The 18,664-nt window shown below is 39.6% G+C and overlaps 1 protein-coding gene across 1 annotated transcript in view; it reads right to left on the bottom strand.

Annotated features, from left to right (window-relative positions):
• The window catches only part of SKOR2 (SKI family transcriptional corepressor 2), a 34,332-nt gene that overhangs the window by 8,840 nt on the left and 6,828 nt on the right, over positions 1-18,664 (bottom strand). Inside the window, exons 4-5 of the mRNA XM_045886332.2 lie at positions 9,415-9,480; positions 8,936-9,034 (exon numbers count right to left, since the gene is read on the bottom strand). Coding sequence (XP_045742288.1) covers positions 8,936-9,034; positions 9,415-9,480 — 165 coding nt within the window. The remainder of the gene's footprint in view (positions 1-8,935; positions 9,035-9,414; positions 9,481-18,664) is intronic.

The following is an 18,664-nucleotide window of genomic DNA, read 5'->3' as shown; positions in this document are numbered from 1 at the left end:
CTCTCCCTCTCTCTCTCTCTCTCTCTGTTAAATAAATAAATAAATCTTTAAAAAAAAATAGGAATGTCTGGTGCAGTCATGTTCTCTACCTTTGCCTGTTTGAGCAGGTCACAGGTATAGAGCTTCCGCTGTCTTAGGAAATCTGTACCCTTGTGCATGCAGGTCATGCCTCCTGGGTGATAAGATGAAGGTCTGTTAGCCATGTCTGCCTCTCTGCACTCCCTAGAGACTGATAAACATACTCTGATTCTCCTAACCTGTGAACTCTCTCCTTCCGCATCAGCCTTATTTTGTGGTCCTCCGTGGGCCAGGAGAGGTTCTACAGACCTTGCCTCCATCTGAGAATGGCGGGGGGTTTAAGAAATATTGTTATGCAAACTATCTTTGCCATCCTACATAGTGATCATTTTTATTGGGAAATGACTTTCCAACGTGTATCGTGTCATTGCAACCTCTCCAGGTGATTTTTTAAAAGTGTGGACCCACTAAAAAAAGGGGGGAGTGGGCCTGGCAAACTTTGGCATTTTCTGCCTTATATGAGAACCTCACATGATCTCCTTTGGAGTCTGTGGTGGATAGTTAGGGCAGCAGTTTGGAAAAACCAGAAACTGTGTCACATCTTTTCCTCAGCTCTTCCTTTCACCTCTACAGTCGCTGGTGTGTGAATCCTTCCCAGTTTGCCATTGTCACCTCCCCAACATGGACACCTCTTCCCTGCATAGCTTCCCAACTGACCACCTGGCCTCTGGGCCCTGCCTCTGTAAATCCCTTTCCTTCTCCTGCTGAAAAATCTGTGATGGCTTCCCATTGCTTTCAAGAGAATAAATCCTTTCCTGCTGGTGAGATGCTGGGTACTTGGAAATTAAAAACATATCCTTTTTATTTTTTTGACTTCTACCTTTCTATACTATTTGAGTTCCTTCCCCAACTTCAAGCATGTTTTTTAAATTAGTTAATTAATTAATTTATACTTTTTTAAGAGTAGTTTTAGGTTCACAACAAAATTAAGGGGAAGGTACAGAGATTTCCCCATATACCCCCTGCCCCCACACCTGCATATCCTCCCTCATTATCAACAACCCCCACCAGAGTAGGACATTGGTTACAATGGATAAACCTACAGTGACACATAAGCATCCAAAGTCCCTAGTTTACCTTATGGTTCATTCTTGGTATTGTACATTCTATGGATTTGGACAAATACACAATGACATATATTCACCATTATAATATCAGAATATCCACCAGTATAATAGCAGAGGAAATACAGAGTATTTTCACTGCCCTAAAATCCTCTGTGCTTTGCCTATTCATCCCTCTCCTCCATTCACCCCTGGCAACCATTGATCATTTATTGTCTCCATAGTTCTGCCTTTTATATTTTTTAAAAAGATCCATTCCCTAGTCTCATCTCTGAATTTGACATGAAAGGTATTGTAATAGGGGAGGGTACATGGCACAATGCAAGAGTCAAGGGGGAGTTATGGGGCAAGAAATGCTTGAGCAGAGATGTAGAAAACAATATTTTATACAAAGACATGGGAAGAGGCATAGGGAAGAGCAAGTGACTCATTTGGTTGCAGCAAAGAGGGTAGAGGAAACCCCTGCGTCCCATCACCCACCAAACCTGACTGTGGCACCTCCCTGGGATCCTAGAAGATGTTAAGGACAATTCAGAGTGGAATGGTGATGCTTAGTCCTTACTTAATTCATGCTCATTGGTCTATGATGGTACATTTAATACAGTTCTTTAAGAAAACATGAAAAAAAAAATAAAGCCATTAAAATGTTAGAAAAAATGGTGAATATTTTTATAAAATTTGGGTGGGGAAGGGTATCAAAGATAGAAAAACCAAAAAAGGGAAAAATTGATAGGTTTGATTAGACAAAAATTTAAAAATTTGGTATGACAATAAATCACAAATAAATTGAACCCTCAACACGCAAAAGATCATGGTCAACATCTAAAGGTAATTGATACAAACAAAAGAATATTTGTGATGTGACAAAGACTTAATATATTAGTATGTAAAAAGTTTATAGAAATTAATAAGAAGAACACATTAAAAGAAATATGAGAAGAGAATATAATGGGCATTTACAAAACCTACAGCTGGAAAGTAGACATGGAAAGTGCTCAACGTCCCTAGCATTGAAAGGAAACGACATGAGCTACCATTTTTCCTTAAGTTAGAAGAGACTAAAAGAAAAAGTGCAATGTGGTGTTCCAAGAATGGGAGCATAAATTAGTACAATCTTTCTGGAAAGTAACTAGAAATTACATATCAAGAGCTATAAGAAGTTCCTACTCATTTATTTATTTATTTATTTATTTATTTACTTTTATTTATTTATTTTAAGATTTTATTTATTTATTTGACAGAGAGAGAGACAGAGAGAGCAGGAACACAAGCAGGGGGAGTGGGAGAGGGAGAAGCAGGCTTCCTGCTGAGCCGGGAGCCCGATGTGGGACTCGATCCCAGGACCCTGGGATCATGACCTGAGCCGAAGGCAGATGCTTAATGACTGAGCCACCCAGGCGCCCCTTATTTATTTTTTTAATTTAATTTAATTTTATTATGTTATGTTAGTCACCATACAATACATCATTAGTTTTTGATGTAGTGATCCATGATTCATTGTTTTCATATAATATCCAGTGCTCCATGCAGTACGTGCCCTCCTTAATTCCCATCACCAGGCTAACCCATCCCCCCACCCTCCTAGAAGTTCCTACTCTTTAACACAGCAATCCTTTCAGGAGTTTATAGTAGGGGAATCATTATAGATACATGCAAGGATTTAGTTCCAGTGATGTCCATCATCTAAAACTTTAATAATTTTAATGTCTAACATAAAAATATATTATAAACTCAAAATAGAGTAAAGACCTAAATGTGAGACCCGAAACCATAAAGAATCCTAAAAGAGAGCACAGGCAGTAATTTCTCTGACATCAGTCATAGCAACATTTTTCTATATATGTCTCCTCAGGCAAGGGAAACAAAAGCAAAAACAAACTATTGGAACTACATCAAAATAAAAACTTTTGCACAGTGAAGGAAACCGTCCACAAAACAAAAAGGCAACATACTGAATGAGAGAAAATATTTGCAAATGATATATCCGATGAGGGGTTAGTATCCAAAATATGTAAGGAAGTTTTACAACTCAATACCAAAAAGACGGATCTGATAAAAAATAAATGGACAGAGAACCTAAATAGGCATTTTCCCAAAAAAGATATCCACATGGACAACAGACACATGAAAAAATGCTAAGTATCACTCATCATCAGGGAAATGCAAATCAAAACTACCATGAGATGCGGTTATACCTTACCCTTGTCAGAATGGGTAAAATAAAAAACACAAGAAACAACCAATGTTGGTGAGGATGTAGAGAAAAAAGAACCCTCGTGCATTGTTCATGGAAATGCAGGCTTGTGCAGCCACTGTGGAAAACAGTATGGAGGTTCCTCAAAAAATTAAAAATAGAAATAGAAATACCAATAATTCCGCCACTGGGTATTTAACCAAAGAAAACAAAAACACTAATTTGAAAAGATATACATACCTCTATGTTTACTGCAGCATTATTTACAATAGCCAATATATGAAAGCAACCTAAGTGTCCATTAATAGATGAACAGATAAAGAAGATGTGGTATATATACACACATGGAATGTTATACAGCCATAAAAAAGGATGGGTTTGTGTTTTTGTGGGGTTTTTAAAAAAAATTTTTTTTTTCCCATTTGGGATAACATGGATGGACCTGGAGGATATTATATGTTAAGTGAAATAAGTCAGACTGAGAGAGACAAATACCATATGATTTCACTCATACGTGGAATCTAAAAAACAAAACAAATGAATAAAACAAAAAGAAGAATTAGACCTATAAATACAGAGAATGAACTAAGAGTTGCCAGAGGAAAAGGGGATGAGGGGATGGGCCAAATGCATGAAGGGGAGTGAGAGATACAGGCTTCCAGCTGTGGAATGAATAAGTCATGGGAATAAAATCACAGTATAGAGAATATAGTCAGTGGTATTGTACTAGGGTTGTATGGTGATCGATGGTAGCTACACTTGTGGTGAGCATAGCATAACCTAGAGAGATACTGAATGACTACACTGTACAGCTGAAACTAATGTAACATTATGTTTCAACTATACTCAAATAAAAAATTTTAAAAAGAAAGTACATTTATGACTCCCTGTAGTAGTGGAAAGAAGCTCATTTTAAGTGAAAAACAGGAGAGTAAAAAATGGGGTGTATAATATTTCATTTTGTTAAAAAAAAAAAAAAAGATTCAACATGCATTTAAAAAGCTGAAACTCCAAAATGTTAACATTGGTTATCTCCAGGTGACAAGATTATGGGTGATTTTTCTTTCCTTTTCTTTGTCTTTCTGTATCTTTATGGTTTCCTACAAACAGGCATGTGTATAACTTTTGAGATATAAAAATTATTAATTGGCAAATGGAAAACAAACCCTAAAATTTCTGCTATGTTCTAAAGGTTGATGAAGGCACAAGTTAAGTGGAGATTTAAAAAATCATTAAGCTAATTTCTCTAATGAGACTTACTTAAAACCCAGCTCTTTCTAGAAAATGATAATATAAAAGGAGGTAGCAGAGAAAGCACCAATGTGCAGTGCGTCACCCAACACGGTGGCAAGGACTGTGCTCTGCAAACATGGACAGTTTCAAAGCCCAGGGTTTTACAAACAGCAATAAAAAGTATGCAGCCTACATTCCCAGGACCAGAAAAAAGAAAACCCATATGGTACATCTGGTCCACGTGGTAGATCCTACTCATCAAGCAATAGGCTTTGGGGCTTACTTTGTTTACATTGTATTCATTTTGTTATCACTACTTTTAACAACTGTTGGACCTTTTCATCCATACTGTGTTTTAGAATTCCTCCATCGCTCCGTCTCTGGAGGACGATACAAAAAGAGAGAGGAAACCACTCAACATAGAATGATTGCGGTAAGAGCCAGAGGTGAAAGATGGGATAATCATATTCAAGTAGATGAAATATAGTTTGTTTTTAATAAAAGTAACCTTAACAGTAACATGGAAGAGTAACTCTTTAGAAGAATCTAAAATGATGACATAGTCAAAATCTACTACTGAAATATTTCACAGAGCCCCAGTCACTGGGCCTTCCCTGTCCTAACTGACTGGCCTTTCCATCAGTTCTCTCCAGTGCCATGAGTTTGTCACATGCAAATCCAAGGACTCAACTTATGAGCTCTCACTAATCTCCTTTATACAACAGTTTTCAGCTTCCCAATCTCATTCTTCATTGTCGGTTTTAATCTCTTCGAATAGGACACCAGAATGTATATCAGTCATGTACATACAGAGAGCATGTCCTGTTCCCACAATAGAGCAGGTGCCCTGCAGGCAGCTAAAGGACACCCTTTCCTGAACCTGTGAACAATGCCATGGGGTAGAGAAGAGTAGCAGGTGTAAAACAATCTGAGAGGAACCAACACAAACACCTGTGGAGCTAGAAATAAACACAGTAGGACGTCAACAAAGAGTGCCTACTGTAAGAGTAGGAAAGCTTCCTGGAGGTGGTGGCTTGAACTGTGTCCCAAATGATTAGGAACGCTTAGATGAGGGGAGGCATTCCAGACTAGACAAACATAGTCCGCAGAGGTGGAAAGCAAGGGGAGAGAGTGATCTGTAGGGTAACTGGAGCTCAGCAAGGAGGGGAGTGGAGGTAAGACCGGAGAGGCATGGTGGGCCAATTACGGAAAGTTTTGAGAGTCAGTCAGGAGTTAAATTAGATACAACATGATCAACAGTAGGGGATTAATATAGCTTCTTGGGTAGAAGATTTAGAGCCAGAGGTAGAGCTTTGGCAAGACTGGGCTAATGGCAGTGGGCAGAAAGGGCTGGAGTAGGGAAGAAAGGAGAGGGCCCAGGGCACCCTGTTGCAGTGAAGAGGGCCTTCTCCACTGGTTGCCTCATCCAGCAACTCTTTGGCAGGTCCCCAGCTCAGGGGTGAGTTGGTACCTGTGGCTAGAGAGTGAAATGAATGAAAACTACAGTCAAGGGATGGATGCCATAATAAAGGAAGGTATAGGGCTCTGGAAGAGAAGGGAGGAAGAGGAGACATAGCTGTTAGGGAAGGGGGAAACAATGACTTTGGTGGCAACCATGACTTCCAGATTTACAGCAAGTAGAGACACCTGCTTATTCTTCTTCCTCCAAAGTTCTGTCCCCAAGTATGAAGACCTGCTTTCTCCTCCTCCTCCCCCTTCCCCTCCTCCCCACCCTTCCTTGTCCTCCTCCTACATCCTTCTTCTGATCTTTACATTTACCGTCTCCATGCCCAGGATTCATTCCTGTGGCCCTAATTAGCCCTCAGAACCACAACAAGAAGGCTAGGGAGAAACTCAGAAATTTGAATCTATTTTAGAAAGGCTTTTCTAGAGCTCAGTGCTAATCACCTCCTCCTCCTCCTCCATCCTTACCACCACCATCCTCACAGCTGACAGTACCGAGCACATCTCTCAGGCTGGGCTATGCATAGCACTTCACACGGTTCCTCTCATTTACTCCTTGCATCCTCCCACAAGACAGGAAGTATCTGGCCCATTTGACCATTTCCAAGGTCCCACAACCAGGAAGAGGCAGAGCCCCAGAGTGAACTCAGGTCTGGGTTCCTAATCCTCACACGTGATAGCTTAGCTGAGGTCCACAGTGTTCTAAGTAACACGCTTTTAAGTGTCATGACTGAGAGTCCCCTTCCTAGTAAAAGGCTCTGTGAAACTCTGGCCAGGATTCCTCTACGATTCCTTCTGATGCGGCTTCACAAAGTTCCATTTTCCCCCCTCTGAGCGAATCTAAATCTGTCTGCAAGCCTCATGGCCTCTCACATTTAGTAAACAAGCACGTAATGCACATTTGCTATTTTCATTGGTGTGAAATTAACTGCCTCTTTGTGGTATGTCTAAACCACGCATTATTCAAACTTGGGCACACACATGCCACTTTCTCGGTCAGTGGAGTACGCTGCAGATAAAAAACAGGAAAAAAATTTTGTTGTTCTTTAATTGAAGTGTTTCATGGATGTGGCAATCACAGAGGATTCAAAAGGATGAATGATAGGTCTGAATCAAAATGGGCTGGTTGTACTGTAACATTCTAATTTCTTTTGAACAGAAACAGGTACATACTCTATGGCAGGGCAATTAAGAAGGAAAATGTACCAATTATTATAAATTACTTAATTCCTTAAAATGATTAATTAGCTTTTATCAAGGGGATAAATTACAGATACACTGACTTTATGGGGAGTTGGGTGACTTTATGGGGAGTACCAAGGCTGGTACTTTAGGGGTTCAATGGCACTTTGACCCACTCTCCTGGATCTAAAGGCAAGGATTTGCAAACTCAACAATGAGATAAACATCAGCTCATAGGGGAAGCAAACAATTCCAGGTCTGCTCATTGCTGTAAGGAACTGGGTATTAAAATACTGTTTTAGAAATGGGAGAACCGTGGATCCTTTGGAAGCACTTGGTTTTTAAGATCTCAGAGATACTTTTTAAATGTTTTTCTCTTTTTCTCGAAGCCACAATGTCACGATGATCCTAACACACTATTAAAAGCTACAGGCCACGCTCCACCCTTCCATCTTACTCCCAGCCCTCAGCAGGCAGTCTTGAAATTCAAAACACTGAAACACTGTGAACTCCGAGCCTCCCCTGTGGGTACTGAGAGATCACAAACTTGGCAGACCCTATTGCTCCTTGTGGTCAGAGCTCTCCTCCACCATGCATCCTCCTTGTTTTTATCCCTGCTAAGTGCTCGGTGGAACTCAGTTCGAGATGTGCCAGGAACCCAGTCCTCTTCAAAGCTGCTACCCAAGAAGGCACGTCTTTTAGTTGTGCTGACGATCACATGTGAGAAGCCCTGGTGAATGCAGACCTTCATGCTCATGTTATTAAAATTGTCACAAGTACTAAAAAATCTCCCAGATGCTGGCCCATGGCCCTAGCACAGGAATTGCCAATGTGAGTTTTGTGGTTCCCAGATTCATAACAAGGGGCATGCTGACCTTTTAAAAAAGCGTCCCAGAAAAAACTAATATTAAATTTACAGAATTCAAAACATAAGTTTACATACTAATTTCTTTCCCACTTTCCTTTCTGTGGAGCGAGGAATACGACTAAAAGAAACTCCAAAAAGCTTGAAAAAACTGCACTGTGACATATTTGTCCAAATGTGACCCAGCCCAAGGCTGGTGAATTTTAGAAATGTGGACACCTAGCATTAAATTCTGGGACTCTGGGAATAGAACCGACAGTTTTTACGCTACCGTATCTGCCACCAAATTTGGAATGGAATTTTAACATTGAATATGAATGGAGAATTCAGAACTGCTAAGTTATATTAATCTCACTCAATCAAATAAATATATGTACACTGAATTGTTAAATTGTAAATCTTCATATTTATACACATTTCAAGCACCGGGAAGCTCTCCCAACTATATCCAAGAATAAAAATTAATTGTTCTTTTGTTTTTCCTACCTTGGAGAATAAAAATACCTGAGTAATTCTTTTGTTTTGAAATATACAATCTAAAAATATCAGAGTATTTAAATATGTCTACATATTTAATGATATATTTGCCTACATATTTTAAATACACATGATACATACACACAGATACACAAATATCAGTACAATAAATACAAAAGGTTCTCGTAAGAAATTTTATCTGTGAGCTGATTCAAAGCACAAATAACAAACTAAAATTTCCAAACATTTAGACAGAGGCCACGGGAAGACCCCGTGGCACGTGACACAAGCACTTCATACTCAGAAGCCTATTTTTAAGCCTAATAATAGAAACGTCATCACATACCATAATGCAATAAAATAAAAGTGATTTCTTACTGAATACTGGGAAAGACGTATTTCCTTTTAACACTTGGAATTCTTGTTCTAGTCGTCTCCGTAAATCTATTTGTTCAAATAAAACCTTCTGAAGTTCTTCTAATAAAGAAAAACAGAAGAGTCATTTTACTAATCTTCACAAATAACTCTCCAGAGAACTGTTATATATGGCTATTTATTATTATAAGACAAAATATTTTACCAGTTTAAAAAGTGTTACATAGACATAGGATAGATTTTGTGCAGAAATCCATGAATATAAATCAATGTAATATATTATTTTAAAGTATTATATTACAGTGTCATGTATTGATTGATATGTATGCATTAATCTCAATTATATCCACCCAATGGTCCATATATTATTCATATGTTGCTTGTCAAGCTTAAAATATGGTGTAGAACAAAAATATCCTCCTATTATCTCCATGGTCTTTTGAAGCTAAGAGAAGTTCTACAGAATTAAAACTTTTCTTTACCTTTCCCCATATTTTCAACATCCTTTTTGAGTGAATGAGGTGAATTTGTCTCTTGTGTGTGTTCACCTTTAAAAAAAAGGAGAAAAAATATTGGTTTTGTGTAGTCTATTTTCTGAAAGTTTTTCTTTTCATTTTCTTTCTAAAAAAATATTTATTTGAGAGAGAGCACCAGGGAGAGGGAGAGGGAGAGAAACCCAAGCAGACTCCTCACCGAGCACCAAGCCCCACGCAGGGCTCCATCTCACAACCCTGAGATCATGACCTGAGCTGAAACCAGGAGTCGGACACTCAACTGACTGAGCTACACAGGTGCCCCTCTTTTCATTTTCTTTTAATGTCTACGAGGAGCTTGGTTAATACGACTTGAAAGTGGGAGTTCTCAGAACCAAATGCTGTCCTCATTTACCCCTGTACAATTCCCCTGAAGCACGGCGAGAGCTTCAGGAAAAGAGGACGCAGTCTACCTAGCCTGAAGTGGCAGCCCCCTCCCCCCACCACTCTCCACTCGCTACAACGCAGGTCCTTGCTCCACGGGCAGAAGAGGAGGTTGTTAACGTATCTGGAAGAATTCGGATCAGAGTTCCTCTCCTTCCAGACGTGAGGGAGCCTAGTGGCAACTGGAGACCCTCAAGGCTGTGGAAGCAGAAACCTCCTCCCTTCTTGGGTCGCCACAATTTGGGGGCAGTTAGAAAGAAACAGGAGGAGGCTTTTGTTCTCCTTGGGAGAGAATGTATAAGCCTGGAGTTTTCCTAAAAACTGTAGTTTTTTTTTTTTTTAATCAACCTAAAACAGAGGTGTGAAATAAGTTATGTTACTTTGTAATATTTACATGCTTGCTGATAGTTTCAGAACCACTTGGTCTTCAACCAATAAAGACTAGATTGTGGATAAAAGTTAGGTGCTGTTCTTACCTATTGTGTTTATGTGCTAACTAGAATGATGGCAAGCTAAGAAAACGGATTTACGTACAGTCATACATTGAGTCTGCGTAACCTACAAGATATAAATAAACCAAAGGAATCCAATCATTTAGCTAACCAGAATTTGTTTTTCCAATTTCAACCTGCTATCTGCAAATATCCACATAATATAATTAAGCTGGCCATTTTCATGTACAAGAGGACAGACGAAGGTGCTCTCAGATTTCATGGATTCCCCCTTCCTTGACCCCCTGGGTTAGCTCCTTCCTTTGCATCCATGGTGCTGTCTGCTTACTCACTTACCACACCCACCAGGCTGTATACTACTTTCCTGTATGGCCAGTGCCTAGGGGAACGCTGGACACATAATAGGTATTCAATAAAGTATTTCAGTTGTCACTGAAAGGAACCCCAGGAGGTCAAACATTCTAAATGACAGTACAGGCCAGAATGCATCATTTCAATTCTCTCCTCACCATTCATTCATTTCCCTTCCTCAGCAAGAAATAGAATAAAATGGCCCTAGGCACTGGTAGGAATACTGGGAGATTTCACTGTCAAGGTAAAAATTCCTGCAAAGAGGAAAACAGAATTTCTCCACAAAGCAGTGGCCTACAGAATCAAGGACGGACAGGAAAATTTTAATGTGATACTATAAATGTTGATTCTGCATTCTACCCAATGACCGTGGAGAGTATTTGCAGGAATGAGTGGATTGCGTGTATGTGTGTGTATGTATATACATACATGTGAATATACATATATGCAAATATTCCCGCACATGTGCGTAGTGATGAAAAGGTGCTTCCCCTGGCTACCCCTCATTAGGACAATAATATCTTAGACATCTCTGAGTTCCTTAATGACAGGCATTTTCTCTACCATCTAGATCATATCTGTACAACCTCATTCTCACTTTCGTTTTAGACACGACCTCTCTCTATAGGCTTTGCTCATTCAAACCTGGCTTTCTTCTTTACATAGAACCATGAAAATATCTGTGAAGCGTTTTAAATATACACTTCACTCTGATTCCTAGAAAATACTACTCCCTGAAAGAAGAGTAACATGAAGGTGGATAATAAATCATAAATATATAAACCAAGAATAATGGCATTTTGAAATGAAAATAAATGCCTATTATGTGCAGTTTTACCTGTTTACTCCAGTCTCAGTCAATCAGTTAAATGCATAGCTGTTTCATAGTCACATACAATGTTGAGTCTGAACAAGAGAAGAAACAAGCATGCATGTACGTCTGCAACCATCTGCAGGGCAGAGGGAGGGTTTACCATCCTTCACTGTCCCAAGCACTGGAAACATGATTTAAACGAGACTATCCATTTCTGAATAGGCAGCTCTAGAAGCCGTGTCCTTATCACATGATAGACCTTTTTGATTCATCAGTGTATTTTGTGGACTGTTTATCTTACATTATACTTCAGTTGGATAATTAAATTCAAAAATGGAACTATGATATGTAAATATACATTTCTTTGCTACTTCACAGTTAGGAGGTTGACATAGGTGTGAAACCATTAAACAAATGGCTGGTGCTTGGTAACTACTTTAACCACAAGCAAATCTACCGATAATATTAAGTTTTTCTTTTTACCAGCTTCGTGGAGCTTTTATTAATATTATACATCAGTGTCTTATCTCAAATAGATACTTTGCAGCAACTTCTCGGTAACACCTCCCAATTTGGAGCTTGGAAGATTCAAATGTTTCACTTATAAAGGGTTTTTTAAAATGGTTAAATGTTAGGTAAATAAGGAGCACAGACGCTTCAGCTGCCTTTTTGTGTATCTTTTACTGGACCCTTGCCTTTTGTATATTACTAATCTGTGAAACCAGATTGTTAATGGTGGTTAAAAATGACCTCTGGGAGCCTGGATATGTTTGTTCACTATTACTGCTAAGGTTTTCCATCTGGTTAAAAAAAAAAAAAAAAAAAAAAAAAAAGGCAGTCTAATACTAGATTAAATAAATGAGATTTAGTTGACAATGAGCTTCCAATTTTTATAAATATTCCATTAGGTTAAATGCATTTTACTTTTCCAAAATTAATGAATGGATTTGGAGACATCCAGAAATTAAAATGCTCACTTTCCTTCCCACTCTATTTCCCATTTAAAAAAAAAAAGTTACAGGGGCGCCTGGGTGGCTCAGTCGTTAAGCGTCTGCCTTCGGCTCAGGTCATGATCCCAGGGTCCTGGGATCGAGCCCCGCATCGGGCTCCCTGCTCAGTGGGAAGCCTGCTTCTCCCTCTCCCACTCCCCCTGCTTATGTTCCCTCTCTCGCTGTCTCTGTCAAATAAATAAATAAAAAATCTTTAAAAAAAAAAAAAGTTACAAAATGGCAGGGGGAGATTTTAATTGTGTTGAGTTATAGGAGGGAACATTATAATATGGAAGGAACATCTTTCTTAGAGGCCAGGCTTAACTATATCTTAAGTTAGACTGTCAAAGAAAACAGCTGGGTGGCTTAAAGTTGGGGAATAATGGATAATAGGCACATAAAATGCATCCAGTGGACTGATGTGACCGGAATCTGCTGCTCAGGGACATGCCTACACCAGGACTCCACAAATACACGTTCATGGAGCCAGTTTGCTGTGACCTGCATCGCTGCCCACGAATCCTGCCTGCCTTGAAAGGCAGGGGCAGCACAGCGCCACGTAGGGGGAAACCACACCCTTGCCGAGTGCCCTGGAGGCCAGAGAGCCTGGGGCCACAGGGTTGCCGCTCCCAGGTCTCTCCAGGATCCTCAGCACCAGGTGGTCCCACATTCCAGGTGAAAGTTCCACCCCACCCTTGGTTCTGCCCTCACAGAGCCATCGGAAACTGGGAGTACAAGAGGGATGGACGTGAGAATATGCCACACTAAAGCAGACACGAGCGGTACAAAGCAAATGAGGGGGAAGTGGAATGTCCAACAGAAAAAAACAAACAAACAACTAACAAACCCAAAACAGGCAACAGATTCATTAGCACCACCTTTCAAGGCACAAGGGTAATTACTTTCTCTTAAATATCATGGCACACCTCTGCTCAAGAACCATGCGATGGTTTCCCATGGTCTACGTTGCATAATTCACTCTAAATTCCTCCCCCGGTGCCTCCAGGTTCTCCCATAACCTTGTTCCATTCAGCTGAGCCAAGCTGCCTTTCTCTATCAGCAAGCACAAACCCTTTATTCTAGTTGGGCCTTCATTCCTCACACCCGCTGGCTCTGCCTTATGTTTTTGCCCTTCCCAAGGTGCCCCATCTACAATAAGAATGCCATCCAAGTCCCTACTCTTCCGTAAAGACTTCCCCAACTTCTGCAAATGCTGTTGATCCATTCCTTCCTAGGCTGAAGTTCCAAGTGCTTATTGTCTTCACTCGACCACCTGACGCTGTGGGGTTTCAACTCAGCAAGCCTAGTCTTCCCCAGCTAGAAAATCTGCTTTCTGAGGGCAGAGAGACCTTGCCCAATAGGTAACCCCATCACCTCTACCTTAGGGAGGGGCACAAATACTGTTTGCTCTTAATTTAATTCAATCTGGTTTGCAGAAGAAATACAAAGCAATGCTACTTTAAATCCTCAATTGTCATAAGGGGTTTTTAAGCACGAACTCATTCCTATGAATGAAAAAGCATATTCTGATCCATTTGGATAATTGAATACATACTCTATATTTTCAGTTTACTGGGGAAGTTTGTGATGTTTCCAATTGTGTTCCTGTCTGACATTTTGAAAATTTCTTTCAGAGCTAAAATCATAGCACTGAATTTTAACCGAGACACGAAAATATTAATGTTTATGTCTGCTGTGGCCTCCAAGGGCAAAAATACCTTACATTTTCAGAGCTCATTTAATTTTAAGAGCCAAACGAGTAGGTCAGATGACCTGTTCAGTTGGTGGTCATGGGACAGGGCAAAAAGCTGATTCAATACATAATTACTCTTTTCAGGCTAAACTTGAATTCAATAAACAAGATCATTCAAATATTGCACCTTGCATGTGTATAGGGTTTGCTAAGTATGCAGGGTACAATATGCAATGCCTGACATTTGGATAAAGAGTTAAGACGCTGGCATTCACCCATCCCTTTTATGGAAATACCTTCTCTCTCCTTTTGCTCCCTTCCTCGGGGTTCTACTCCCTGGAGCCTGCAACCAGCATTCAGAGGTCCCATGCTGTAGCCCCAGGGGCTAGCAAGCTGCTTCCCACTAAAAAGGCTTCTATGTTCCTTTGGGACCAGGACCGTTGTTGACAACACTTCATGAAAACATTTGGAGGAAACGTTCCCATTGAAAGAAAGGGTGTCATTTAATTGTACATTGAAGGATAAATTGAGTCAAGGAAACTGTTTTGGTTCGGGGCTGTGCCTCTACATAAGAATGCAGACATGCCCTCTAACATTCGGATGAAGAGTGAAGATTTCAGTCAAACATCCAGATGTTTCCAGAGTTGGTGAGTGGGGTCTCCTGTGCCACCCCACGTGCTCTGGTGCCACTGAGCAGACCCTGGAAAAGCAGCTGTGACTGTAGAGATTGTGGAAGTTCCTGCACAAGGTCGTGCCCTTGGGGCTGGGCTGAGGCTCTGCTCTCGGCCTCCCAACAGCCTCAGTCCAGGGCCTGGCCTTCTGTGGAACAGACTCCATTTATACAGGTCTGACTCCCCAATAAACTCTGCATTCTAATTATTAACCTTAATTTTAGAATCTGGTTTTAATTTTGATTTGCTGGGATTTTTACTTTCTCTAACAACCGATCTTAGAGGTACAATGCGGATGGGGTCAAAGTTCATCTGCAGTTAGCGTAACTAGTGCATTTAACAATCACCAAAATGCAGCACAACATATGGCTTAGAGAAGTTTTTAAGAACACTTTGCATTAGGGCATTAAAAAATCAATGACACAGGGGCGCCTGGGTGGCTCAGTTGGTTAAGCGACTGCCTTTGGCTTGGGTCATGATCCTGGAGTCGCAGGATCGAGTCCCGCGACGGGCTCCCTGCTCAGCAGGGAGTCTGCTTCTCCCTCTGACCCTCCCCCCTCTCATGCTCTCTCTCTCTCTCATTCTCTCTCAAATAAATAAATAAAATCCTAAAAAAAAAAAATCAATGACACAGAAAGCGAGGTTAAATAATTTTCTCCTCTATCAGTAGGACACAGACTTCTGCTAATTTCTTGGCGTTAAATTCTACATTACATTCTTCCCCTGTGATGTTTGACACTTCACTGAGGTCACAGAACAGAAGAGAAAAGAAAATCAATACCACTGGAGAGGCTATGCTACAGAATGAACTAAATGTTAGCTCCATTAGTGAAAAAAAAGGAGTAAGAGCAAGATTTAATACCAGGGAAATCATAGCAAACTAAGAGTTATAGCAAACTTTATAAATCATGATCAAAATTTATTGCAAGTTTGCATACACATTGCTTCTTGAATTAGTATATCTTGAGTTCGTTTAGAATTCTCTGGAGTTTCAGAGCTTGTGCTTTCAATAAATGCTATTTTTTTTCTGGAGAGTTTTTCACTGTCTTTATCTCCTTAAATGTCATGTAAATTTTTAAAAAATCATTAGGAAGCAGGGAGATTTTTTTATAAATAAAGAAACTGATATCTAAAATATGGGGATAATTTAATTTTGAAGACATATATTGAAAAACCTCAAAATTCATTGTTCATAAAAATGTCTGTAGTAATTCAGAGTTGGGAGGTTTTATCAAATTTTACAGGTGGATAAACTGAGGCACAAAGCAGTTAAAGTATTTACCCAAAGTCACCTAGTGAGAGAAAACTCAGATCTACCAGTTGTACTCCTTAGAACTTTTTTTCTTCTTCTTTTCCTTTTTTTTTTTTTAAATCATAAGCATGTTCTAAGATTGAATGGAATAATAAATCAGAGTGCCTCATTCGCTATATATTCATGAGAAGTGTAACTGCTTCTTACTATTCTCAGAAATCCTTCCATAGCATATTAAGTACACTAGAGAATCATACCAGTGAAAATCAAATTGATTTTAAAACTTCCATACATATAACAAGATGCAGCCATGCTCTGAGTCCAATGGTGCCGGCGTTTCTACAATGAAATGTATTGAAAGCCAGGATGACTCCACTTCCATGATTTCCTTGACCTGCCATAGCTTTGAGCTGTCGCACCAGCTTACCCCACTGCATTCAATTTCAAATCACTTAACTTCACTAAAGTTATTCAAAACGGATATGCAAAACCTTACTCTGGGATTGCAAGCAAAATGCTGTCATTTATATTTTTCAGTAGGTAATATTTTGACCAAACTACCAACCCCCCCCAAACTATATTACTTGGCTTTAAGCCATGGGTCTAATTTTAAAGAGACCTATGGATAAAAGTTCTACAGGCTTCTGAGGAATTTTGGCTGCTGAAAAACTTCATGTTTGGTCCTTCTAATTATATAGAAATAGAATATCTGCTGTGTGTAAGGCTAATGATCATTAGCAGGGAGGTTCTTAAAAAATCATTTAAAGAGGGCGCCTGGGTGGCTCAGACGGTTAAGCGTCTGCCTTGGGCTCGGGTCATGATCCCGGGGTCCTGGGATCAAGTCCCGCATCGGGCTCCCTGCTCCTTGGGAGCCTGCTTCTCCCTCTGCTTCTCTCTCTCTCTCTCTCTGTCTCTCATGAATAAATAAATATATAAAATCTTTTAAAAAAAATCATTTAAAGATATCATCCTTTAGGTTCCTGAAAAGTAATAGTTACTAATAAGGCTGAAAGGTTGAAGGAAGACTAAATTTAATTAAAATGATGAACTAAAAAAAACCAAACAAACAAAAAAACAAAAAACTGGAACTAAGTATTGTTGCTAAACTGAACTTGTATCGGGAAACAATTGAAGCAAGTATCTATATTTTAAAGATATGTCTATATCCTTACTTGTTTTGAGAAAGGACATAGAAATTTCTTGGTAAACTACATTTATCATGGCCATGGGAGTGAAAAATTCGTATCAAAATCAAAAACTGCATCCTGACTTATTAGGTAGTATGAGAAGACATTTTATGCTTCTATGTTATACTGCGTGTGTGCTGACATAAAATACTGGTATTTTCCAAAGATAATGATTAGATTAAACACTGACACACGGTTCCATAAACCTTATCTGACCGTATGTTTTGCAGACCATTATTATAGTGTTCATACAGCATTACAACTTATCTTTCTTCCCCTCTTGATTGGAAGCAACCAGAGGGCACAGACTGGTATGGATTCTATCTCTGAATCCCCAGTGCCTAGCAAAGTATCTAGCACAGGGTAGGCATTTGGAAGTATTTGTGGAGTAACTGAGTAAATAAATTAATTAATGCGATCACGTGGATGTGGAAGTTAACAGTTGTTACATGGGAAGAAATATACCTCCATTCACAGTCAGGGTGTTCTGGATAAAGCATTCTACTCCTACCACTCCAAAGCAGCTAATCACAGGTCTTCATAATTTCATGGGCTCTTCTGGATTTTTGACACTTTACTAAATGAATGGATTCTTGGAGTCTGACCACAGGTAAATATGTTAATACCAAAACATAGGCCAAACGGGTGCCCACTCTGGGATTTTCTCGAAGATGCATTTCAATACAAAGACCATGAGCTAATCTTCCCTGCAAGACAGGATAGCTGAAGGTACACCACGTTAAGTCCCACAACAACCCAAACTCCTGAACATTTTTGGTGTTTAAAACATCATCTCCACATGCTCAGCAAAAGAACCATAAGGATGAAGTTCTTGTGACCCAAGATTCCACGATAAATTTAACAAAATGAACATTTGTTCATTTCAATAATACTTGTCATCTTTTCCATGTCCCACCTGTCTCCCATTCAATACAGAATAATAATATAATTTAACCTACTACCTACACATTCCTCTGAATAATGTGAGAATAAAATTGTAATATGGAAAATCAATGTGGAGCAAGTTTCTCTGGGAATCTGTATCAAATTAATTATTGTGAGGAAGGGGCTAGTAATATATCAATGGTATGACTAGATATTATTACCAACATAACTACTGACTGTACTACCCTGAGCTCCAGGCACTGTGGAATTTTTATGTGAACACTGATCCTGACTATACTTTTCCTTACTTCATTTTGGCTTTTGTATTTCTGTCTGAATATCAAACAACAGTGGATTCCGTGGTTTCTATCCATTCTGGCTCCCATCCTTGGAGTTCTGATGGTTTTTCAGGGTTTACTGAACTTACTAAGCATGGGGGAACCAAACCGCTTCCAGGGAAAGGAATAACGTGTTTTCAGATGGAACCAGCCCAGCCATCCAAATCGGAGGAAGATGGAGAA

Source organism: Mirounga angustirostris, unplaced genomic scaffold, assembly GCF_029215605.1.
Source record: "Mirounga angustirostris isolate CCGP_5_RB_7025 unplaced genomic scaffold, mMirAng1.0.hap1 SCAF_14, whole genome shotgun sequence".
Lineage (NCBI taxonomy): Eukaryota > Metazoa > Chordata > Mammalia > Carnivora > Phocidae > Mirounga > Mirounga angustirostris.
The sequence above is the reverse complement of the archived record's forward strand: the minus strand, read 5'-3'. Positions and strand labels throughout refer to the sequence as shown.